The sequence below is a fragment of the Bufo gargarizans genome, chromosome 1, assembly GCF_014858855.1.
Source record: "Bufo gargarizans isolate SCDJY-AF-19 chromosome 1, ASM1485885v1, whole genome shotgun sequence".
Taxonomy (NCBI): domain Eukaryota; kingdom Metazoa; phylum Chordata; class Amphibia; order Anura; family Bufonidae; genus Bufo; species Bufo gargarizans.
Window position 1 is genome coordinate 3,717,185 of NC_058080.1, and position 25,628 is coordinate 3,742,812.

Sequence of the window (25,628 nt, forward strand, 5' to 3'; positions counted from 1 at the left end):
TTTTTTTTTGGGCTAGTGAAATTAGTTATATTGCGATATATGACAATATAATTGTGTTACTTACTCTGATCCAGCAGTTTCTCCCTCAGTGCGCCTGCGCAGATGTCTTCTATTTCGGTGATGTCATCGGCGCAGGCGCACTGAGGGAGTGCTGAGGAGACGAGCCTCCTCATCTCAGAGCGCCTGCGCCGAATCAACACAGGCGCGCGATTTTTGAAATGCCGACAGGGCTGGCCGGAGGAGGAGATCCCGGCTGGCCCTGTCAATCAACACGACGAGGGGGCGGATTTCTGCAGCAGCTACCAGCAAGTAGCCACCCTACTTGCTGGTAGAGACCGAATTTACATATTATAAAACTTCGTTTTTTGCAGAAACTGCTGGATCAAAGTAAGTAACACAATTATATTGTCATATATCGCAATATAACTAATTTCACTAGCCCAAAAAAAAAAAAAAAAACACTTTAGTGGGGTGACAGAAAGCCCTTTAAGGACATCCTTTCTTCAGGGGACTACAGGGCGGCAGTGGCGGATTATAATAGGGACGTTCAGGTCGGTAGCCCCGGGCCCAGCATCCCGGGGGGGCCCCAACGCCGACCCGAACGCCCACATACTGCGGCGGGGCACGGGAGCATATAGTTCCCTGCCCCGCCACCGATCACCGCCATAGGCTTCAGGCCTAGTAGGTCTGAGGCCTATGCGGTAGTGAAATGTAGGCGCAGGCGTGCGTGATGATGTCATCGTGCGCCTGTGTCGGGAGGGATGCAGGACAATGAAGAATGCGTGTCTGCCTCACCATGCCGGACACAGGCAAGTATTAGCTTTTAATTGTTTTTGTTTTGTTTTTTTCTCTGTGCCAACTTCGTGGGAGCAGAGGAGGACATGGGGCAGTGTGGTAGCAAATCAGTTCGGGGGGGGGGGGGCAGATTATTAAATGGGGGCAAATCACTTTATGTGAGGCAGTGTGGGGGCAGATTATTACTTGGGGCAAATTACTTCAGGGGGCGCAGCGTGGGGGCAAATTACTTCATGGGGGTGCAGTGTGGGGCAAATTATTTCATGGGAGCGAAGTATGGCTCAAACGGAGGAGAAGAGGAAAGAGAAGGTCTACATGACAGGATATATCACTGGAAGTAAGAGGTATGTGGTGCTGTATTCTCCTATATGTAGAGCGGGCTAAGATTTTAATTTGTAGATGTCACCTGCAGTCCTATGTAACAACCCATATAACAGTGCTAACTTTCTGTGTGCAGATAATGTAGTAGATGTTCTCTGCAGTCCTATGTAACACCCCACATAACACAACATCTATGACAACTGTATACAGAGTTAGGAGATTGGTGGGGGTCTGACTCCTGGCACCCCCGACAATCAACTGTTTGAGGAGACCACAATGTTCCAGTGAGCGCTGCAGACTCTTTGCTTGTTACCAAGCACAGCTCTGTCCATTTGATAGCACTGTGCTTGGTATTGCAGCTCAGACCCAATCACATGGATGGGACTGAGCTGCACCTAGACGACGTGAACGATGAATAAGATGTCATATGGCCTAGGAAGAGACTGACGCTCACGAGACTGAAGCACCGCAGCCTCTTCATACAGAAAAAAAAAATCAAACCAAGGGTCCATTTACACGTCCGCAATTCTGTTCCGCATTTTGTGGAACGGAATTGCGGACCCATTCATTTCTATGGGGCCGCACGATGTGCTGCCCGGATCCGCACTTCCGGGTCCGCATTTCCATTCCCGAAAAAGAACTTGTCCTATTCTTGTCCGCAATTGCGGACAAGATTAGGCATATTCTATAATAGTGCCGGCGATGTGCGGTCTGCAAATTGGGGAACGCACATTGCCGGTGTCCGTGTTTTGCGAATCCGCGGACCTGCAAAACACACACGGATGTGTAAATGGACCCCAAAATGGAGGTAGGGGCACGTGTGGGGTAGACATGCACTTAATCCACCCCTGCAGGGTGGGCACTAGTAACAGTTTGTTAGGCTGAACAAAGACACCTGTCCATCCAGTTCAGCCTATTATCCTGCAAGTTGATCCAGGGGAAGGCAAAAAAAAAAAAAAAAGAAGAAGAGGTAGAAGCCAATTTTCCTCATCTAAAGTGTAAAAAAAATTCCTTCCCGACTACAATCAGAATAACTCCCAGGATCAATGACCCTTCTCTGGAAATTTTGTAACTATAACCTGTGATATTATTTATGTAATATTCTGGGTACTGTAGTCCACTCATTACAGTTATCACTTTAGTTACCCTTTTATGATCCCTCTCCAGCTCTGATACGTCTGCCTTGTTCACAGGAGCCCAGAACTGTACACAGTACTCTGTGTGGTTTGACTAGTGATTTGTAAAGTGGCAGGACTACAGTATGTTCGCTTCACGGGCATCTATGCTTCTTTTGATGCTAACCCACTATCTTATTGGCCTTGGCAGCTGCCTGACACTGGTTTCTACAGCTTAGGCTACTTTCACACTTGCGTTCTGGGTTCCGCTTGTGAGTTCCGTTTGAAGGCTCTCACAAGCGGCCCCGAACGGATTCTGAGTGGATGCGGATCCGCTCAAAGCATCAGTATGGCACCGTTTGACCTCCGTTCCGCTCAGCAGGCGGACACCCGAATGCAGCTTGCAGCGTTCGGGTGTCCGCCTGGCCGTGCGGACCCAAACAGATCCGTCCAGACTTGCAATGTAAGTCAATGGGGACGGATCCGTTTGAAGTTGACACAATATGGTGCAATTTCAAACGGATCCGTTCCCCATTGACTTTCAATGCAAAGTCTGGACGGATCCGTCTGACTAACTTTCAGACTTAGAATTTTTTCTGAAAGATAACGCAGACTGATCCGTTCTGAACGGATCCAATCGTTTGCATTATAGGAGCGGATCCGTCTGTGCAGACACCAGACGGATCCGTTCTGAACGGATCCCATTGTTTGCATTATAGGAGCGGATCTGTCAGTGCAGACACCAGACGGATCCGCTCCGAACGCAAGTGTGAAAGTAGCCTTAGTTTGCTGTTCACTAAAATTCCTAGGTCCTTTTTCATGTCAAAGTTACCCAGTGTTTTAACATTTAGTATGTACTGGTGACTTGCATTATTCCTTCCCATGTGTATAACCTTACATTTGTGTCAGTGTTAATCCTCATCTGCCACTTCTCTGCCCCTTCTCTGCCCAAGCCTCTAATCTATCCAGATCCATCTGTAGCAGTATACGGTCCTCTTTTGTGTAAATTACTTTACATAGTTTAGGGTCATCCGCAAAAATCGATATTTTACTGTGCGAGCCTTCTACAAGATCATTAATAAATATATTGGAGAATAGGGCCCAATACTGACCCTGTTATACCCCACTAATGACGGTGACCCAATCTGAGTGTGTACCGTTAATAACCACCCTCTTTTCTATCACTGAGCGAGTTACTTACCCACATACACACATTTTCTCCCAGTCCAAGCAGTCTCAATTCATATACTAAGCTTTTATGTGGCACAGTATAAAATGCTTTGGAGAAGTCAATCCTTTGACTCACTCCAGTCAAGTCTAGAACTTACCTCCTCATAGAAACTGATTAAATTAGTTTGACATGACCAATTCCTCATAAAGCAATAAAGATATGGTGTTACACACTATTTTCGTTTAGGTACTCCAAGACAGCATCTATTAGAAAACCTTCAAACAGTTTACCCATGACAGATGGTAAACTTACTGGCCTATAGTTTCCGGGCTCTGCTTTTGACCCCTTTTTGAATACCGATACCACATTTGCTAAGTGTCAATCCTGTGGAACACTGTCAATATAGAGTCCTTAAATATCAGAAATAAGAGTCTATTATTTTATTCTCAGGTGTATGCCATCAGGTCCGGCGATTTGTCAATTTTAATATTTTTTTTAAGACACCACTGTATTTCTTCCTGGGTGAGACAGGCCACTTTTAATAGGGAGTTTACTTTGACCCTCTGCATTTCATCTGACAGTTTATTTTCCTCAGTGAATACAGTTCAGAAATTTTTTTTTTTAATAGATTCACTTTCTCCACATTGCACTCTACAACTTCTCCCTCATCACTCTGTAAAGGGCCAACACTTTTAGGGTTAAACTTTTGTACCATTTATATAATCGAAGAACATTTTAGGGTTAGTTTTGCTCTCTTTGGCCATGAGTCTCTGTCTCCAGCTTGGCTGCTTTTATTTGTTTTTTTAAATATCCTATTTTTTTCCAAGTTCTCCTCAGTACCTTCCTGTTTTAGTGATGTAAATGCTTTCTTTTTGTCACGTACTGCTTTCTTAACATTTCTATTTATCCACATTGGTTTGTTCTTGTTCCTTACCATTTTATTCCTATAAGGCAGAGATGGCTAACCTCTGGCACTCCAGCTGTGGTGAAACTACGACTCCTAGCATGCTCTATTAATTTCTGTGGAGTTCTGAGAACAGACAAGCAAGTGTGTATCTTGGGAGTTGTAGTTTTACCACAGCTGGAGTGCCTGAGGTTAGCCATCACAGCTATAAAGGTATGTAGGTCTCCCAATTAGAGTATAGGATGCTTTAAAAAATATCCAATTTTGTGGCTGCCTTTTTTATTTTGGGGGATTTTGTCCCTAGGGAGGACAATGGCATCACTTAGCTGTTCAAATTTAGCTTTTTTGAAGTTTGGCATTTTTGATCCTCTCTGAAGAAACACTCTTAAATGACAATTGGAAGGTTATTATTGTATGGTCACTATTTCCCAGGTGTCCCCCCAACCTGCACATCTGCTGTTTGTCAGGTCTGTTGATTAATACTAAGTCCAGTTATCCCTCTAGTCATATCCTGAACCAGTTGGGCAAGGTAATTTTCTATGGTTATTGCCAAGAACCTGTTTCCTTTACAAGATCTACAGGTTTTAGTTTCCCAATCTATATCGGGGAAGCCAAAATACCCCATAATAAAGACCTCATTTGCCACCTCATCTATTTCCCTTAGTAGTAGATTTTCTGTTGACTGTTACATTAGGTGGCTTATGGCAAACTCATCAGTATTTTACTATTGTTTTTGCCTCCATTTATTTCTATTCATATTGACGCCACATGTTGATTTCCCTCACTTATGTCTTCCTGCAGTGTGGGCTTTAGACAGGACTTTGCCTTTTATGTAAACACCTCCCCCTCTGCAGTTTTTACAATATTTTCTAAGCAGACTAACATTGTATGTTAACTGCACAGTCATAGATATTATCCCAGCCATGTCTCAGTTACTCCCACTATGTCATAGTCCTCCTCAGACATGACTAATAAAAATGGTCAACTGGAATTAGTAAGACTTCTAGCATTAGTAGACATACAAATTGAAAGGTTTTTGTACATTTTTTACCCTACACCTTACCTTGTTAAGGGTACTTTCACATTTGGGTTTTTCTTTTCCGGCATAGAGTTCCGTCACAGGGGCTCTATACCGGAAAATAACTGATCAGGCATATCCCCATGCATTCTGAATGGAGAGTAATCCGTTCAGTTTGCATCAGGATGTCTTCAGTTCAGTCGTTTTGACTGATCAGGCAAAAGATAAAACCATAGCATGCTACGGTTTTATCTCCGGCGAAAAAAACTGAAGACTTGCCTGAATGCCAGATCCGGCATTTTTTCCCATATGAATGTATTAGTGCCGGATCCGGCATTCAGAATACTGGAATGCCGGATCCGTCCTACCGGTCTGCGCATGCGCAGACTGAAGAAAAAAAAAAAAAGGTGAAAAAAATAAATGCTGGATCCGTTTTGCCGGATGACACCGGAAAGACTGATCCGGCATTTCAATGCATTTTTTCGACTGATCAGGATTCTGATCAGTCTTACTAATGCCATCAGTTTGCATACGTTTTGCCTGATCCGACAGGCAGTTCCGGCGAAGGAAACTGCTTGCTGGATCTCTCTGCCGCAAGTGTGAAAGTACCCTAACTGTTTTAGTCCCTCCCTCCATTCCTCTCTCAGTTCCATTACCTAGCCCCAGATCTCTACCAGCACCATCTTCGCCATCTATAATGTAATTACCCTTTCCCAGTCCCTAGCTTAAACACTCATCCAACCTTCAAGCCATCTTCTCCTCCAAAACAGCTGCATCTTTTCCATTGAGGTGCAGTCCATCCCTATGATAGAGCCTGTAGCCAACAGAGAAGTCTACCCAGTTCTCCAGGAACCCAAACCTCTCTTTCCTACACAAGTTTTTGAGCCACGTGTTAATCTCTCACTGCCTTTCTGGTGTGGCTCATGGTACAAGTAGCATTTAAAAAAAATATATACTACCTTTGAGGTCCTTGCCCTGAGCTCGTGACCTAAATCCCTGAAATAATTTAAGGACCCTCCACCTATGTGTAACTTAGTCATTGGTTCCAATGTGGACCATGACCGCTGGGTCTTCACCAGCCCCTCCCAGTAATCTATCAACCCGATCTGCGATATTTTGCACTCGAGTGCCAGGAAAGCAACGCGATGTTCGACAATTCCATTATTTCTGACAGGACGTGCGATTCCAAACGCACAATTTGCTTACATTTTAAACAAAGATATGCATCAAATGGCTGTTCCAAGACTGCATACATTTGACAAGATGTGCACTAGACTGCACTGTCAGTAGTGGAACACATACTTTTTAATGGGGATTACACAAGAGAAATAAAAAAAACACAATAATACAACTCAATCTTAAATCACACACTTGATACAAACATACACTTCAAAATCAAACACGCCAAAACTCCCAATTTTTGTCTGCTTATATTAGGTGCTGCTTTCAGACAATGTCAAACCAGACTGCTGATTTCCTTCCTCTGGATTCAAAAGGACTGAGCTAGCCTGAACACTGGATATTTAACCTCTTCTGATTAGACAACCACACCCCTAATGACTGTGAAACACACTGGAGACTAAACTACTGTTTTTGCAGTTGATGTGTTAGAAGCAATAAAATAAAAAAGGGGCATGAAAGGATCTTAGTGACTTTGACCAGCGTAAAATTATGAAGACTTGTTTCACAGCATATCAAAAATGGCAGGTCTTGTGGGATGTTCCCAACATGTGGTGGTTAGTATGTACAAAAAGTGAGTCCATGGTGAACCAGCATCAGGGTCATAAGTGATCCATTTAGATTGTTCCAGTTAATACTGGCTATAATAAAAAGATGTCAGTGCTTCACATTTTGAAGAGTATGGGGTTGAGTAGCCACAGATTGGTTGGAGTGCCCATGCTATCCCCTGCCCCCCACAAAAAGTGTGTGCAATGGGCACGAGAATCAGAACTGTACAATGGAGCAATAGAGGTAAGTAGCCTGGTACAAATAATTAATTAACATTTTCTTTTACATCATACGTCCAAGTGAGTGCGCGTTACTTACCTGTGAAAGAGATGGGACCAGGATACACTATGGGACGAAGACATTCACGTGGACATTACTTTAACACATACCCACTACCTAAATACTGTTACATCCCTCCATGGCAGAGGAGTTCAAGGAGTTAACTTGGCCTCCAAATTCCCCAGATTTTAATTCAATCAAGCAACAGTGGGATATGCTGGAAAAAAAGGTTTGCTCTATGAGGCCCTATTTCACAGCTTCTAGTACTCAAAGAATCTGCTGCTAGCCTTTTGGTGCCAGAAACTCCAGAATCCCGTCGGTCACAAGGAGGACCCATATGATATTTAATGTTATGGTTGATTGGTGCATTATAATTAGTTGCACAACAAAACACATTTTTTTTGTGTACTTACACAAGTCTATTTACAAATGTTCAGGTTCTGTGCGAACCCTGGATTTATGCCCGTCTATGGTCTATGAATGGCATTCCACCAACATACTCTGATCGTAGCCTATAGATCAATAATAAAGTTTGGGGAGTGTTGCACTGGCGCCCTTGCCTATCGCTTCTTCCTGCAGGCAAGGCCCTGTGCCACTACTGTCCGGCCTGCCCATCTAGTCCTTAAGTATTTTCTTTAGGGCACAACCACACTAACTTTTGGCCTTGTAATGGGCCGTTGAGTACATCCAATTCCTTGCCCAGCCGTTAGCTGGATATACTTCTGTATTTAAGGCGCTCTACCCAGTAGAGTTTGCCTACTCTAGTTACAAGCAAAGTTATTTTCTGTCTGACTACCTGTGTACCGAACTCAAGCCTGCCACCTGACCCGAGCTAGTTTCTCATATTGCCCAATTGCCACCTGCCCTCTGACTTGATTCTCAGATTCATTGTACGCCGTCTGCCATGACCTCAGTCTGCTACTGGACTATGTATATTACCTGACCCCTCAGTCATTAGCACCGGTGTCTCTGGCCTTCCCATGGGTCAGCCGCCAACTACACTTGGACTATCTCAAGAGGTCGCAACCTGGTGGCTTCCCTGCAGCGAAGACCAGATCCCTGTATTGAGGTTAAAGGGTGAAAACTAGGGGAATACCAGTGTAACAATCTTAGAGTTAACCCAAAGTCAAATTGATTACTTGGTATACTGGGTCCACACCCACTGCCTGCAACAGGGACAGTTACACAGAATTTGAATTCAACCCAATTGTCCTATAGAAAATACAGTATAAGGCCTCATGCACACGACAGTTTTTTTTCACGGCCCGCAAAAACTGGGTCCGTGGGTCCGTGATCCGTGACCGTTTTTTCGTCCGTGGGTCTTCCTTGATTTTTGGAGGATCCACGGACATGAAAAAAAAGTCGTTTTGGCGTCCGCCTGGCCGTGCGGAGCCAAACGGATCCGTCCTGAATTACAATGCAAGTCAATAGGGACGGATCCGTTTGAAGTTGACACAATATGGTGCCATTTCAAACGGATCCGTCCCCATTGACTTTCAATGTAAAGTCTGGAGTTCTTTTATACCATCGGATTGGAGTTTTCTCCAATCCGATGGTATATTTTAACTTGAAGCGTCCCCATCACCATGGGAACGCCTCTATGTTAGAATATACTGTCGGATATGAGCTACATCGTGAAAATCAGATCCGACAGTATATTCTAACACAGAGGCGTTCCCATGGTGATGGGGACGCTTCAGGTTAGAATATACTGAAAAACTGTGTACATGACTGCCCCCTGCTGCCTGGCAGGTGCTCCCAGGCAGCAGGGGGCAGACCCCCCCCCCCCGTTTTTAACTCATTGGTGGCCAGTGCGGCCGCCCCCCCTCCCTCCCCTGTAGTTAACTCATTGGTGGCCAGTGCGGCCGCCCCCCCCCCCCCCCTCCCTCCCCTGTGCGGCCGCACCCCCCCTCCCTCCCCTGTAGTAAACTCGTTGGTGTCCAGTGGGCCCCCCCTCCCTCCCCTGTAGTTAACTCGTTGGTGGCCAGTGGGCCCCCCCTCCGTCCGCTATAGATAACTCATTGGTGTCCAGTGGGCCCCCCCTCCCTCCGCTGTAGATAACTCGTTGGTGGCCAGTGGGCCCTCTCCCCTCCCTCCCCCTCCTAATTAAAATCGCCCCCCTATCATTGGTGGCAGTGGTGAGTACCGATCGGAGTCCCAGTGTAATCGCTGGGGCTCCGATCGGTAACCATGGCAACCGGGACGCTACTGCAGTCCCGGTTGCCATGGTAGCTTAGCAATTTGTAGAAGCTTCATACTTACCTGAAGAGCTGCGATGTCTGTGACCGGCCGGGAGCTCCTCCTACTGGTAAGTGAAAGGTCTGTGCGGCGCATTGCTTATAGCACAGACCTGTCACTTACCAGTAGGAGGAGCTCCCGGCCGGTCACAGACATCGCTGCTCTTCAGGTAAGTATAAAGCTTCTACAAATTGCTAAGCTACCATGGCAACCGGGACTGCAGTAGCGTCCCGGTTGCCATGGTTACCGATCGGAGCCCCAGCGATTACACTGGGACTCCGATCGGTACTCACCACTGCCACCAATGATAGGGGGGCGATTTTAATTAGGAGGGGGTGGGAGGGGAGAGGGCCCACTGGCCACCAACGAGTTAACTACAGGGGAGGGAGGGGGGGCCCACTGGACACCAACGAGTTTACTACAGGGGAGGGAGGGGGGGGGGGGCCCACTGGCCACCAATGAGTTATCTATAGCGGACGGAGGGGGGGGGGCCCACTGGCCACCAATGAGTTATCTATAGCGGACGGAGGGGGGGGGGCCCACTGGCCACCAATGAGTTATCTATAGCGGACGGAGGGGGGGCCCACTGGCCACCAATGAGTTATCTATAGCGGACGGAGGGGGGGCCCACTGGCCACCAATGAGTTATCTATAGCGGACGGAGGGGGGGCCCACTGGCCACCAATGAGTTATCTATAGCGGACGGAGGGGGGGCCCACTGGCCACCAATGAGTTATCTATAGCGGACGGAGGGGGGGCCCACTGGCCACCAATGAGTTATCTATAGCGGACGGAGGGGGGGCCCACTGGCCACCAATGAGTTATCTATAGCGGACGGAGGGGGGGCCCACTGGCCACCAATGAGTTATCTATAGCGGACGGAGGGGGGGCCCACTGGCCACCAATGAGTTATCTATAGCGGACGGAGGGGGGGCCCACTGGACACCAATGAGTTATCTATAGCGGACGGAGGGGGGGCCCACTGGACACCAATTAGTTAACTACAGGGGAGGGAGGGGGGGCTGGCTACCAAGAAGTTAACTACAGGGGAGGGAGGGGGGGGGGGGGCGGCCGCACTGGCCACAAATGAGTTAAAAACAGGGGGGGGGGGGGGTCTGCCCCCTGCTGCCTGGCAGCACCTGCCAGGCAGCAGGGGGCAGTCATGTACACAGTTTTTCAGTATATTCTAACCTGAAGCGTCCCCATCACCATGGGAACGCTTCTGTGTTAGAATATACTGTCGGAAATGAGTTTTCACGAAGTGAAAACTTAGATCAGAAAAAGCTTTGATGCAGACGGATCTTCGGATCCGTCTGTATGAAAGCAACCTACGGCCACGGATCACGGACACGGATGCCAATCTTGTGTGCATCCGTGTTCTTTCACGGACCCATTGACTTGAATGGGCCCGTGAACCGTTGGCCGTGAAAAAAATAGGACAGGTTATATTTTTTTCACGGCCTCGAAACACGGGTCACGGGCGCGGTGTAAAAACGGTGCACAAGCCGAGTTTTCTACGGCCCCATTGAAAGTCAATGGAGCCGCAGAAAAAAACGGAAAACGGCACAACGGCCACGGGTGCACACAACGGTCGTGTGCATGAGGCCTTAGGCAAATGTTGGGACAACCTTTGTCAGATGACACCTTCTATTGTGAAAAGATGATAAACTACCTCTGCAGGAAACAAATTTAGGGTCTGGCTACAAGGCGACATGCAACTTTTTTTTATAATAGTTGCAATGCGACATGCTGCATGTGAGAGTTGCAAGAAAATCCAGCTTGGATAGATGCATTGCAACAGCACTGACTCACAAAAAAAAAAAAAACGACTTAATCCTGTTATTTTTTTTTAAACTCAGTCTGTCAGCAGTTTTGTTGATGCAAAACTGCTGGGAGATATAGGCAAGGGTAATGGACAGGAGTTAACATACCTCTGTCCCCGCTTTCAGATAAATGGAGTGCTGTAGAAATGAATGTTGACTATCGCTCCTACAAGTGCACCAAGGGCAGCCTTTAGGCTCAATGTATGAGCAGCTCCATAGCCCCTCTCCTTTGCTGTGACAGCTGTAGCATCCAACCAGGAGACCACTACAGCAGGTAGGGGTTGTGGAGGTGCTCATACGCCAAGCCTAATGCACTGCAGCGTGCTACTTATGGGGTGAAGGCTGTCTGGTATTCAACTTTCATTTTTAAAGCGCTCCACTGATAAAAGGCAGATACAGCGATATGCATTACCAACTATCCCTTTACATACTACATGTCAGCAGTTTTGCACCAACAAAACCACTGACCAACTCAGTTTAAGCTCTCAGAACATTTAAAAACACATCTGTTTGTGTCTACTGCTTACAGGCGTTCTCCGGGAATGATTTAATATGTCCGCTAGCTATATGTCCTATAATGTGGGCAAGACTGGTTGCCTCCACTTGCAGAGCTGCCTAGGGGGTGGTGAGGACGGGGCCACACTACACACTACGCTTGGGCACATGCATATACTACACATTGGTGTGTATTCCTGTCAGGATGCTCAGCTATGATGGTATATCGTAGGCAGGATTGCATTATTGCCATCTATTGTACAGCAGTGTAGGGAGGCCATGTCCTCTCACCCTCCTACGCAGCTCTGCAAGGAGTAGGCAACCAATCCTGCTCACATTCTAGGAGAGGTTGCTAGTGGCCATCTTAAATAATTTCTAGAGAATCCCCTTAAATGTCATTAAAGGCAATTCCCACCAAAGCCATTGATGGTCTATTTGCTGGACAGGGAATCTACCCTCCAAACCTCATCCACAAACTTTAATCCTGATACTGACAGATGTCTCAAAGTTACAGCAGTCAGCCAGTTAGGATAGTTTTATTTAAAGGGTCACTTAGCTTTCACAAACTTTTTGATCGCTGGGGATCTCAGTGTTGAGACCCCAACTGATCACTAGAACGAGGAGAGAAGTAGGAGCATATCACACTCTCTATCCTCACTGTAGGACACAATAGAAAGTCTATGGACCCATTTTGATTTAGTCTCCTGCTGCAAGCAAAGTAATTCCTCTAGCAGGTGAGTGATGCACAATGCATAATTTTGGGGGTTTGTGAAAGTTAATGTGTCACAGGTTTTGTTATTCTCATTTACTATGATATTTAAAGATCACATGTATTATATTCATAGAGTCCACATAAAACTTTTTACTGCACCATAAATTAGAAAAGGTCAAATGGTCTTACCTAATTGGAAGTTTGGCCATTCACTCTGCGTCTTTCCCACATTAGAAATCTGTGGTTTAGATCTCTTTGTGTTTGTTTCCACATACAAAGTCATTTTAGAAAGCCGTTTCGGTCTTTCAAGTATCAATGATTTGGAATGACTGTTATAAATTGCACCTGGAGCTTTTGATTTTCGAAGGCACATTCCAAAGTAGTTTTTTTGACTGGTAGAATTACGTGGAGATCTGACATGAGACTTGTTCATTTGAAGACAATACTTTGCATCAAAATTTCTTTTCAATTTCCATTCTGGTTTATATTTGGCTTTGTTCCCTGTAATAACAGATCCAGAGTAGGACTCTCTATAGGCACAGGACCTCTTACTTTCAACGTCACCAAGTTTTGTTAGAAAAACTTTACAATCTCGAATGTTTTGCTTGCTGCTATAACAAATATACATGGTATTTGGATTTGACTTATTTTGCACTGACATTTTTTGTTTTTTATAAGAGCCCAATGAATTAGGTCTTCTGGAATTTGATATAGTAGCAGCATCTTCGCAAGCAGCATTTCCTACACCAACGTCGGATGATTGGGCTTTGGTCACATCTATATTTTTTTCAGGACAGGCAAATTTTACACAGACATCTTGACTCTGATCAGTCACACTTTTTACAATGTTTGAATCCTGGCCAACTTTACATTTTCCTTTAATAATTTTTGAAACATTGTGCCGTTCTGTTAATGTTTCTGATGAAGTGGACCCAGCACATTTTTTAAAGTGTTTTTTATAACTGCACATATTAATGCTGGATTTCTTTGCTTTTATTGTAGGTTCCTTCCTATTAATTTTCTTAACAGGGCTTCGAGCATTAGCTTTTCTCACTATTGAAAGGGGTTGTGTTTCTGTTGTTTGCATAAACCAGGCAGCAAGGTCACCCATGTCACATTTTTTTGTAAACAGCTCCTGCACAGGTGACCTTATTTCTGACCTGCAAAATTTCAAGGTTGACAAAGATTGTGCTTCATTATCTTTTTCCTCATTCTCATCAAGCCATGTATTTGCTATTTGTTCGTACTTTTTTTCTAAATCTTTTAACAACGATTCTTTGGAAGTGGATGCAGACCACCACTTAAGAACATTACTGGGTTGTACATCTATATTTGCAGTACAATGTTCTTGGTTTTCAGTGTATTTTGTATCTAGTAAAGGTAGTTTATGTGACTGTTTATAACTTCTTAATCTCATTTTATAGGCTCTACAGTTGCTAAGATGTAACTTTCTTGATTTATGACAGGAGGCACTCAGAACTGAAAAATTAGAAGATGGAACAGAACTAAAAGATGATGCCAAGTGCTTTCTAGATCTGGTGTTATAACTTGAACATTTCAGTCTTCTAATCTTTAAAGAGCCCGGAGTCCATTTCTGTTCCAAGGTTGTCTGAGGGTTTTGGTCTTGTTCTGCTCCATCAATTTCTTCTTTTTTACTGTACTGTATATTTTCTTCCTGTAAAGGTGATAGAAAGGCTTTCCCTCCTTTCTGTGAAATGGAGTCATTGGTCCTACAAATACCTGTGAAATTAGACTGCTTTCTAAGTTTCTTAAGTCGTTTAGAAATTCTTTGGATATTTGGAGATTTAGCTTCATTTATGGGTAGATTTCTTTCAGAAGATCTCAGGCACCTTTCCACTTTTTTGATCCTTAACTGGGTGTCTGACCCTTTATTTTGAACAACATACGTTTTGGCAATCCTTGACTTACCCAATTTTGAAGAAGAGTGTTTGTTATTTTTGCCAGTTTCATTGGGAAAGATGGCAGTGTCACTTCCTGCATTAGCAAGTGTCTTTTGGGAACACTTTTTGTGTTGGCTTTCAATGGCAATGTTCTTAGAAATCTGACATAAGCGCTTTTTGCGTCTGTTCCTTTCAAAATGACTTTGATCAGGGCAATTGGACATTTTTGCAAGATTTTGTCCAGGATCTTTACTTTCAGGTAGATTTGGAGGCACCATAGTTTTAAGAAACCTATCCTGAATGCCGTTAAGTTTCCAAGTATGGCTTGCCTTTACCACACTGTCAGAAAGCTTGACATTTTGATGGTTAGTCATTGGAGTATATTCAGAGCTTAAAGTGTATTTCACTCCATCTTCACTTTCAACTTTAGACACAAACATAAGCTTTATTGGGCTGAAGTATGAATTATCTGATGAAGTCGTTGGGATTGATGCCCTGCTTACAGGCTTATGACTCTCCTCAAGACCTGAAGTGTTTGTCTGTGCTACCAATGCTGAATTGAGACAGTTGCTTTGCTCCACATTGTTCAGTGTTTTTCGTGGCATTTTTAACACACAAGGACTTGCTTTAACTTTACTGTTGCATAGGTTTATGTTTGATTTACATATGTCCTTGCTGTTTATTGCACCATTATCTGAAAGTTTGGAATCTTCTAGACGTTGTACTACAACTTTTAAATGAGCATTTCTATTTTTTTCAGGATTTCTAAACTTCACATCTTCTGCTTTAAAATTGTTTAAAATACCTGAGTTTTTTTGGATTGTACATTTGCAAAATAAGTTACTGTTATTTTGGAAAGCACATAGTCCATGGGACAGGTCACATAATTTACATCTTCCCAGTATATTTCTAGAATATCTTTTGGACGGAATAGTACTTTCAATCTGTACATCCTGATCAGCATGCCTCTTATTCTCCCTCCGTTTCTCAATTACTATCCTTTGTGGCACAGAATGTTTTATTCTGTAAGGTAAACCAAGCTGACCGTTTTTCATACAGTTCACATTTTTAGATGGTATTTTCAGTGTACAATGAGGTAGATCTGTTATCTTCTGAAATTTACTCTCTCTGTTAGGGCTTTCGCAATCTTCTAGGACTAAAACATCATGAGCATGTTCTTCTACAGCAATTGTTAAGGTATTTGGTGAATTCTTCACAAAATCATTATTTTCCCTAAGAAAAGTATCTGACAGATTATTAAATTCCCTGGCAAAGTCAACTGTTTTACCCTCAGATAAGGAGTCATCAAATATCAACATTTTTTCATTATTTCTATGATACCTCGTTTCAACATTGTTCTTGGAACAATTTTCTTTTTGGGTAAGCAGCTCAGCAAAACCATTTGTTTCATTATTAAGAAAGTGCTTTATCAGATTTCCAAAATTTACACAGCTAGATGTGGATGAGTCAGAGGAGTTTTTTTGTATGTTCTTGCCATAAGGCTTCAGTCTATTTAGCTTTTTATTAGTACATGACTCTTTAAATGTTACATTTTTTATTACAGTCATATAATGTCTATCTGATGCATCTGTTTGACAACACTTGCTTAGTTTCAGTCGACATTGTGGTTGAGTACATCTACATTGTAAGCCAGGTTTTATCATGTTACTTTCCAAACCAGTCGCAGTCCTCTGTACTTTTAACTTCAGCAAAGATGAAGAAAAGGGTGATTTTTTTTGAGTTGTGGAATGGTGGGAATTTAAACAGTCAAAATATACCGATTGTTTCTTCTTTTTCGAACGTGTATTAATGCAGTGCAAAAGTTGATCACTTAAATTAACTTCTTCCTTTTTAATTGGGTTCAGTTTAACAGTTCCTAAATTCAAGTTAGGCCATGTGAATCGTAAATCCTTTAGACAAACCGTGAGGTATGGAACATTTGCTAGTTGTGTTTCCTCATTTACCTTGATGCTCCTAGATTTTTGGTTTGTACATATTCTACAAGTACCACGTGAGGTGTATGGTCTTCTGGATAACTGTTCTGCTGAATGACTTTGTGCATTGTTATGACAAGATTGTAAACAGAACTCTTGTTCCCCTTTTAAGAATTTCAGCATACCCATTATTTGTTGCTGGTGGTATGAACACCATGAAGCTAAGACTTTAAATAAAGCTGTGTTTTCCTTAAGTAGCTTTGTCGATTTTTTCATCTTTCTTAAAAAGTAGCCATTCGTGACACTGTAAAATAAGAATGATGAACAATAATTAGCAATGCAACAAAATGTTAAGACAACGTACAAAAGGGCATATAGCAGTTACTCTATCCAATCTGAAGAATGGAATATTCTTAGGAGCTTACGTTTAGACTGCTGTAGGATATGCTGAAGTTATGTAGTGGCGGCTATAGGGGTTATTAAGACCAACGTCAAAAACACTGGTCTTAACACCTATAGCCAGCCTCTACATAACTTTGGTGTATCCTGCGCCAGTCTGAATGTAAGCAAATAACCCTTGCGCCGCAATCTGCGCCAGAAATACGTCTAATATAGGGGTATTAATAGACAGTAAATGACCCCCTTAATGCTTACTTTTATATTACAAGTCCATACTAATATGTCTATTCCATTCCTAAGGAAGAGTAAAGGGGGTTGTCTCACTTCAACAAATGGCATTTATCATGCAGACAGTTACTACAAGGAACTTACTAATGTATTGTGATTGTCCATATTGCCTCCTTTGCTGGCTTAGTTTATTTAACTATCGGATTACACACGGCTTGTTTTCAGGGGTTATGGCCAGCACCGCAAACTAGCATCGGTGACTGGTCTTGCGCACTAAAAGAAAAAAAAAAAAAGCATCGGCCTCTCTGGTGGTCGGGATCTTGGAGGCATGCATAGGATTGCAGGCATAGGAACCCCTGGAAATAAGCAGTGTATAATGTGATGAAAAAATGAATGAAGCCAGCAAAGGAAGCAATATGGACAAAGCAGAATACATTAGTAAGTGCCTTGTATAAACTTTCTCTACGAGATAAATGACATTTGCTTAAGTGAGACAACTCCTTTAATTCAGTTGCAATAATCAAAAGTCCTCAAAAATCTAGGTTTGAAAAAATAAATAAAAAAATTGAACAAATTCTAAATGTGAAAGTAAAAGTCCTGTGGCAGGAAAAGTTTGACAAAATTAAAAATTCTTCAGAGGGGGAAATAAATAATCTATAGGCGACTTGTGAATGTGTGGACATGTAAAAGTATCTAATGGCACAACAACTGGATACCCAATATTTATGAAATTAATTTGCAGATAAAAGGGGGAATTTATCTTTACCATTAGCCCCTTTTTTTGGCAAAGAAAAGTTGCAAATCCACTGGATTTGCGGCTCTTCTAGTCCCAATCTGCATTTTGGAGGGTGGAATTCCCTATGAATAGTTATCTGCCGTTTTGTTAAGACACACTGATAAAATTCAGGGCAGTTGCAGTATAAGTTTCTGGAAGAAAATCACGGTCAGATATGGTAGAATATAATTATCATATGATTGCAGAATGCTTCTAATACAGAGAATAGTATCTAACAGAGTATACCAATCTATTGTATTGTAAATATTTTCTTCTATAGTTTTTAATGTCGAGTACGGAGAAAAAACATGTGTAAAGAGATTATATAAAGTGAAATAACCCCTAAGGCCTCTTTCACACGGTCGAGATTTGTGTGCGGGTGCAATGCGTGAGGTGAACGCATTGCACCCCCACTGAATCCGGACCCATTCATTTCTATAGGGCTGTGCACATGAGCGGTGATTTTCACGCATCACTTGTGCGTTGCGTGAAAAATCGCAGCATGCTCTATAATTGTGCGTTTTTCACACAATGCAGGCTCCATAGAAGTTAATGGGGCTGCGAGAAAATCTCAAGCATCTGCACGGTGCGATTTTCACGCATGGTTGCTAGGAGATGATCGGGATAAATAAAAAATAATAATTTAACTCACCTCATCCACTTGTTCGCACAGCCCGGCTTCTCTTCTGTCTTCCTCTTTGAGGACCAGCGGGAAAAGGACCTGTGGTGATGTCACTGCGCTCATCACATGGTCCGTCACATGATCCATCACCATGGTGACGGACCATGTGATGAGCACAGTGACATCACCACAGGTCCTTTTCCCCCTGGTCATCAAAGAAGACAGAAGAGAAGCCGGGCTGCGCGAACAAGTGGATGAGGCGAGTTAAATTATTATTTTTTATTTTATTTTTTTAACCCCTCCATCTCTATTTTACTAAGCATTCTGTATTAAGAATGCTATTATTTTCCCTTATAACCATGTTATAAGGGAAAATAATAAAATCTACACAACCGCTAACCCAAACCCAAACTTCTGGGAAGAAGTCCGGGTACCAAACATGCCGATTTTTCTCACACGCGTGCAAAGCGCATTAAAACTCTTTGCACTCGCGGGGAAAAATTGTGCATTTTCCTGCAATGCACCCGCATCTTTTCCTGCACGTCACTCGCAGCGCCCGTGTGAACCCAGCCCAAGTCAAATAACTATTTGGCATGGATAAACCCTTGAAACAAATCATAAATCTGAATTACCTGTGGAAAGAATAGTTACTACCCAATCCCCTGAAGACGCCAGGTTAGCTGGTGAAACATGTCGGGGGGGGGGATCAGTGTTTTAAGTGGTTTTAGATTCAGGAGTGAGCTCTATGTTACCACTAAATATGGAATGAGTAGTGCTGATACACAAGTTCAGAGGGAAGAGTCTAGAGCTAGCGTGCAGCTACTAGCCTCCCAATATACATCAGTAGCAACATAGTATCACAGTGATGTAAAATACTAACAGAGGGAACACAACTGAGTTTTAATATTACCAATAATGGTCCAAGAAGATAACTTATTATTGGTCACTAAAAGTATGTTTTATACATTAACATATGTTAAAAGAAGGCAACTAGTAAATAGCTGACTAATTGTAATAAGTTAAAGAAAGAATAGTTAGGGCACTTATTGGTTATACAAGGTGGGCCATGAAAAACCATGAAGAACCCCGTTTCCCTTGTCTGTTTTGCACAGGATAATGGAGGAATGGCGTACTTACCAGTTATAGAAGGAGCTGGAAGTGGTTTCCGCCAATGACTATGCAAAGTTGTGCCCATCTTATGTTCAGAAATACCTGCAATACCACACGTTCCATATTCTAGACATGCACAGAACTGCTCATCTGTGTTTGGTTCAAGGCTGTGGGTATGTGGATTGCGGGCCCAATATTCTTTGATTTAAAATGCAAACACAGATTTTTTGGTACAGGTTTAATGAATTTTCTATGTGCCAGTACCTACTGTTTTGTGAATAACACACTCTGTTAGATGGAACCATACTTCAAATCGGAGATTATGTATTGCAACAGGTCCATATGTCTGTCTAAGCTCATATCCGGTAATTACATGTAGTTGCAATACTCTACATGCTTCCGGTTATCCCCCTTTAATTCTTGCACAGCTGACATTCTTTATGACTTCACATGCAGCAATTTCAGTTTATTTCATGTTGTTCTGCTGGGAACATTTTTGTACAGATTTCTGTATCTTATAATCCTCTCCTGGAGGTCTACAAAAAAGACGTGTTCGAACACATGGTCTATTTTTATTTGTTTGTATCGGACACGTATCCTGTGTTACGCCACTTCAGTGCCAAACCATGTATGCTGCTTTTTGCTTTAAATGGGAAGGTCCAGAAATTGACCTGCAAAAGATTCCAGTTTTCCTTTGAATAATCCTAGGCATAGGCCCCTCTTCTCACAAGACTTTGTTGAAATGAATATGGCATGTTGGCACATGTGCACCATTACTGCCCTCTGCAGAGTACCACTGAACTGGCTGGGAAGTATACAATAGACCTCGTGCATTTCTTAAACTGCTCTGATAAAATAAAGGCCGAGCTTTGATTGCTATGAGCAACAAAGACCGCTTCACTGTTCATTTTGATGAATGAAGTCCAATAAGTATTACACCTGTACAAACCACACAAGGGAAATGAGGGGCTGGTTTTTGGTATCCTAATTATATTTTAATTTTCTACTTCATAAGTGACACTTGTGTCTACTTTTGCCACAAGGTGGTATCTGGTCAACTAGTTTCATCTAAGGAAAGTTCAATGATTCATAGTTTGCATTGGGGTTTTCTATTTTGGCAGGTGTAATTTCCATATGAGAAGCAGTACAATCACCCGATTTTTTAAAAAAATATATAAAAAAAAAAGTCTGGAAATACTGTATAATAGAAGCTAAGATTAGTAACAAAATCTTGCAGAGGAATAAACAACGTTCCAGGCCATTAGCAATCCTGAAGCTCAACGCCAACAGATTATGTAGGCAATAGCCAATCTATAAATTGATGGGTGTCCAAATGTTAACAGACACTAAAGGCCCTTTTACACTGGCCAAGGGTTGGGCCAAATATCTGGTACAAATGCATGTTCCAGATAATTGTTCCATGTAGAGGTGCCAGCGATCACCCAACAAGCAAGCAAGCAAGATGCTCGTTTGTAGGAAAATTACCTCTATCATGCCACAACTAAAATAGTCATATGTCCGCAGCACATACTGTATGTAGAGGGGATGTGTGCGGCCGACAGTATGCAAAGTGAATGGGGATGAACGATCGCAAGAGTGATTGTTCCTCCCTCATGTTTTGCAACAGCTATGTGTAAGCACCCCAAGTTTCTTTGAACAAAAATAAATTCTTAAAGCAGTATTCCAGTTAGATGATATTGATTACATATCCTCAGCAATATATATGAGTGGGGTACTAATTCCTGGCACCACTGCCAATCAGCTGTTTTAAGGGGTGGGGCACTGATGAGAGCTGCATCCTCTTCAATATTTCCCTGATGGTACCCAGGTAAACACGGAAGAGGATGCAGTGCTTGCATGAGCACCATGGCCCTTTCAAACAACTGTTAGGAGGAGGTTCCAGGAGGATGAAGCCAAAAACACCCCTTTAACCCTTCTAGACCAGATGCATATATTATTTTTTTTAGTACATGCATCTTTGAAAGCAGTTTCAGTTATGTAAATCTTTGCACCATTTTAGGTGATGCATGGTAGAGTGCCATTATTATGACTACCAGCTAATATCCAGAGTAACAGTCATGTGCAACATGGACAGCAGATAGGAAGACTGGAAGTGATTAAATAAGGTCCTGGTAGGTTGTCACAGTAATCGGGAGCCATGCTGACTGCAGTGCATCCCACAGCTAGAGGATGCGTCAAGGAGGATTCATAGAGCGAACATGACGATTGAGGTGCTTCCACAGATGCTCAATTGGGTTCAAGCCTGGGGAATAAGGGGGCCAGGGTAGTACTTAGAAGTCTTGATAAATGTTTTACCAACCAATGTCAGACATTTCTAAATAAGTGTTACAGGTCACATAAAAATCACTGGAGTAAAGTGGCCTAAATGGGAGGAAATGCTCAACCCCAACATTGTAGCGTGTTTATAATCAGGGGAGCAATCCCCAGCAAAAATGCATACAATGGAGGATGCCGGCGGCGGACCACATGCACCACAATTTTTCTTTACATGTATTGAATGTACTAATGCTCGTCATTGGCAACATTTTGGTGCACCTGGTAGCCTGTGTCACATGGCCTGTTATAGGTGGGGCTCAAAGCCTCCTCCTCCCCCTCCCATCGTATTAGTGATCTTACTATGGAGGTAAGTAGGAGTTTGGCTGCGAGTTGGTCCTTAGCACCTTTCAGACTGTTCACACACGATAGGTAGTTTTTAGCGGTAGGACCCATGCCACACAGACACCTTGGGTGCGCAGGGCTCAAATATGTTCCTGACTGGAATCGATTGGCTAAAGTCTCAGCTTTTAACATCAGAGTGAAGATCTAGCCAGTATGGTCAGTCGCATATTATTGTGGTGCACCTTTTTTCAGTGAATTACAGGTCCCATCCACCTATCCCATCAGCAAACATGGGTGTATGTGATCTGCAGGGATAGATTCATACCCAAATCGGTAGAGAATACCTTCCATATGGATTAGTAGGCCCATCGAATGCCACAAAACCATTTCCCAGACCAAACACTGCCAGCACCAGATTGTGTTCTTCCAGCAATGGTTGCAGGATGTTTGGTATATCAGGCAAGAAACATCACAGAACAATCAGCTGAGGTCTAATTAAAAACTGGCGTGACATTTGAAGTCTTTTCTTCATTAGCAGAGGTGCAGTGAACATCCATCTGCTTCGGAGCCCCTTACACAGTAGGGTTCACCGAACTGTTTTAGACAGGTCTAGCAGGCTCCTGGTTCATCTTGGCAGTGAGCTGCCCCACAGTAGTGTTTCAGTCTGCCCCCGCACACCTTTGTAGTGGACGTTCACCTCACATCAATGGCACGTGGTGCACTGCAGTTTCCACAACGCTTATTCACAATGCTGCCATTTGTCCACTCAATACACTTTTACCAGAACAGTTCATAAACCGCAGTTTCAGAAATACTAAAATCATCCCTTTTTGCAACTCTGATAAAATCGCCCATTTTACACTCAACAGCAACGAGGGATATGGGTGTAGACAGCCTTTTGCACACTCTATACACCTACCAAGCCGGCTCACTACCCTTGACCTCCTTCATGAGTTGCACACTGCAAACATTGAAAGTAGGAAGTGGCCATAATAATGTGACTCGACTGCATAGATGGAGGCTTTTATTTTTTTTTGTATTTACTTTTTATAAACCAGGAATATGTTAAAAGAGGGAGAAATTTTTTAAATTTTTCCGTTAATAGCAAAACATGCAACTAAAACTTTTTTTTATTTTATCATTTCCCTTTTCTGTAAAGGATATATGGGTAATGGTTGCCAGGGTATGGGGCTAGAAGTTACAGTATAGCCTGTGGTTTCTTATTAGATTTCTTTTTTTTCACTTTGTGGCCCCATAAGGTCATACAAGACAGTTGTGAGAAATTTAAAGAGGTTGGCCACTATCTGGCTACTTGTAACCAAAGTGTATGTAAGATGACTATATGGCAAATGCTACTGAGTTATGTCCCCTTGTTAGGCAAATCTTCTGCGCTATCTGCATCAAGGGCCTGTCCACAAGATTGCTGCTGAAGGATGGTCTTTACATCTCCTCTATCCAAACAAACACTCTATTAAACTTTCAACAGTGCAAGTGCAGATGGCAGGTGCAGTGCATATGAATGATATCACATGGCGGTGATCTGCCTGGTCACAATCCTCCATGTTTTATGGACAGGACCTCTGTGTGGACAGCACAAAAAGGTATGGCAAACAAGGGGGTATACCTTACAAAACATAGAAAATGGCACAGAATGTCAAAGGCTTTATCAAGTTCCCTATCGACATCTTACAAACATATTGGTCAAAAGTAACAAGTGGCCAATCTCCAAAAAAAAATAAAATGTAACATTAACATATTAGCCCCAGTTACAGGGGAATACAGCCCTCATAGAAGGTGCACAGGGCTGTACAACCTCACTGTATAGCTGATCTGGGTCTGCTAAGACTCAGCAGCTCAGGCAGACACCAGACCCTGATGACATGAATGCAGGGATCCGAGCAGGAAGAAAAATCATATGTAATTAAGCAGCTGCACTTCTGGAGTAGAAAGCTTCATTATTTTAAAATGAAAATCTTCAGGAATGAACCTTCCTTTGCTGTAAAAAAATGTGAATAAACCAAATGTTCTAGCTAAAAGGCCAAGATAAGCAGCTCCCTTGCTCCCCTCATCAGAGTTTGATGTCGAAGAAAGTTATGTTTTGTTTTCTCAGTTTTGGGATGTACTGCTGAAGAATGACAACTTTGAGATAAGATGCTGCAGAAACTTTAAATTACTAGCATTCTGTTAGTATAGTGCAGAAGTATTGCCTTTTATGAATAACGAATCAAATCATTAGTTTCGATTTCCACCCTATTGGTGGTGGGCAAGATTTGCCTATGATTATCTGTAGTGTTATAAAGATGTATACGTGGGTGGAATAAAGTAGAGAGAATCCAATTCAGCAGTCTGTCAGCTCTGAGCGCTCATAAGGACACTTCAATTGGGACCCCCACAATTATAGAAGGGGGTTTTGCCCCAACAGAGTAGGAGGGGGGGGGGGGGGTTATTTGGAGGTCACAGTCAGTATGACTAATGTATTCTGGAACTGGGGTGGTCAAACAGGCGTTCTTTTGGAGAGGTTTTACTATGAAAGGAGAGGAGTGTTTTGTGACCAGGTTCACAAGCAGCCAATCCACGAGACTTCGGGACAGTAAGCATATTACAAACTTTCTTCTACAGGTTAGTTATGTGTATTTAACTATAAATTTGTAGGACTGACTATCCTGGAAAGCCCCTTTAACACATTTAGACAAAGCTATTCAACTTTGTATGCAACAATTTGTCTTGGTGTCAGATAAGTTTGATCCATAACCTCAAGCTCAAAACTACTGTACTTAAAAGGTCAAATTGCTCTTCTTGAAACTGCACTACATAGTCACAAGGCTCTAGCAAATAAAAGGTAAATTCCCAATTCAGGAAATAAAGGATTGTATAAAAACAAGACATTTTTCTAACAATAAAACGCATTGTGTACTTTCAGTGGATGAATAGCTGTCCTGGTCATGTGTGGACAGAGGTGATTGGGTCATTACAGTTTGGTTATATTTACACATTTGAAATGCATGTACATGTGTTGTAATCAGAGGAACCAGTCACTGTTGTCTGCTGCAGATCTACACAATGCAACAGTTATGAACCATGTAGCTTCTCAGCTGCAGTTTCCATGTAGATTTTGTGACACCACTTTTTCTGCAATGCAGATTTCTTGCTTGCAGCAGAAAAAACCCACACTAACTCATTCCCATAAAAAATGATGGGGCTCTAAATACACGTGTTTCGATGTGGGAACGGGTCCGAATGTGCATGAAATATAAGCCGTATGAGCATGCCCTTACAGTAAATCAAAGCTCTCAAGGTCTTAAAGGGGAATTACGGTTGTTACAGGATAGGGAATAACTATTAGATCGGTGGGGGGTCCTAACTCTGGGTCCAGAACTGATCATGAGAATGGGGACCCAGTACCGCTGAGAAGAACAGAGCAGCTGGTTGCACGTGCGCGCG

At 42.9% G+C, this 25,628-nt stretch overlaps 1 protein-coding gene across 2 annotated transcripts in view; it reads right to left on the bottom strand.

Moving 5' to 3' along the window:
• LCORL (ligand dependent nuclear receptor corepressor like) overlaps positions 1–25,628 on the bottom strand; it is a 103,993-nt gene that overhangs the window by 19,760 nt on the left and 58,605 nt on the right. For both annotated transcript variants that reach the window (XM_044294187.1, XM_044294195.1), the window contains exon 7: positions 12,789–16,738. In XM_044294187.1, the coding sequence (XP_044150122.1) occupies positions 12,789–16,738 (3,950 nt within the window). The remainder of the gene's footprint in view (positions 1–12,788; positions 16,739–25,628) is intronic.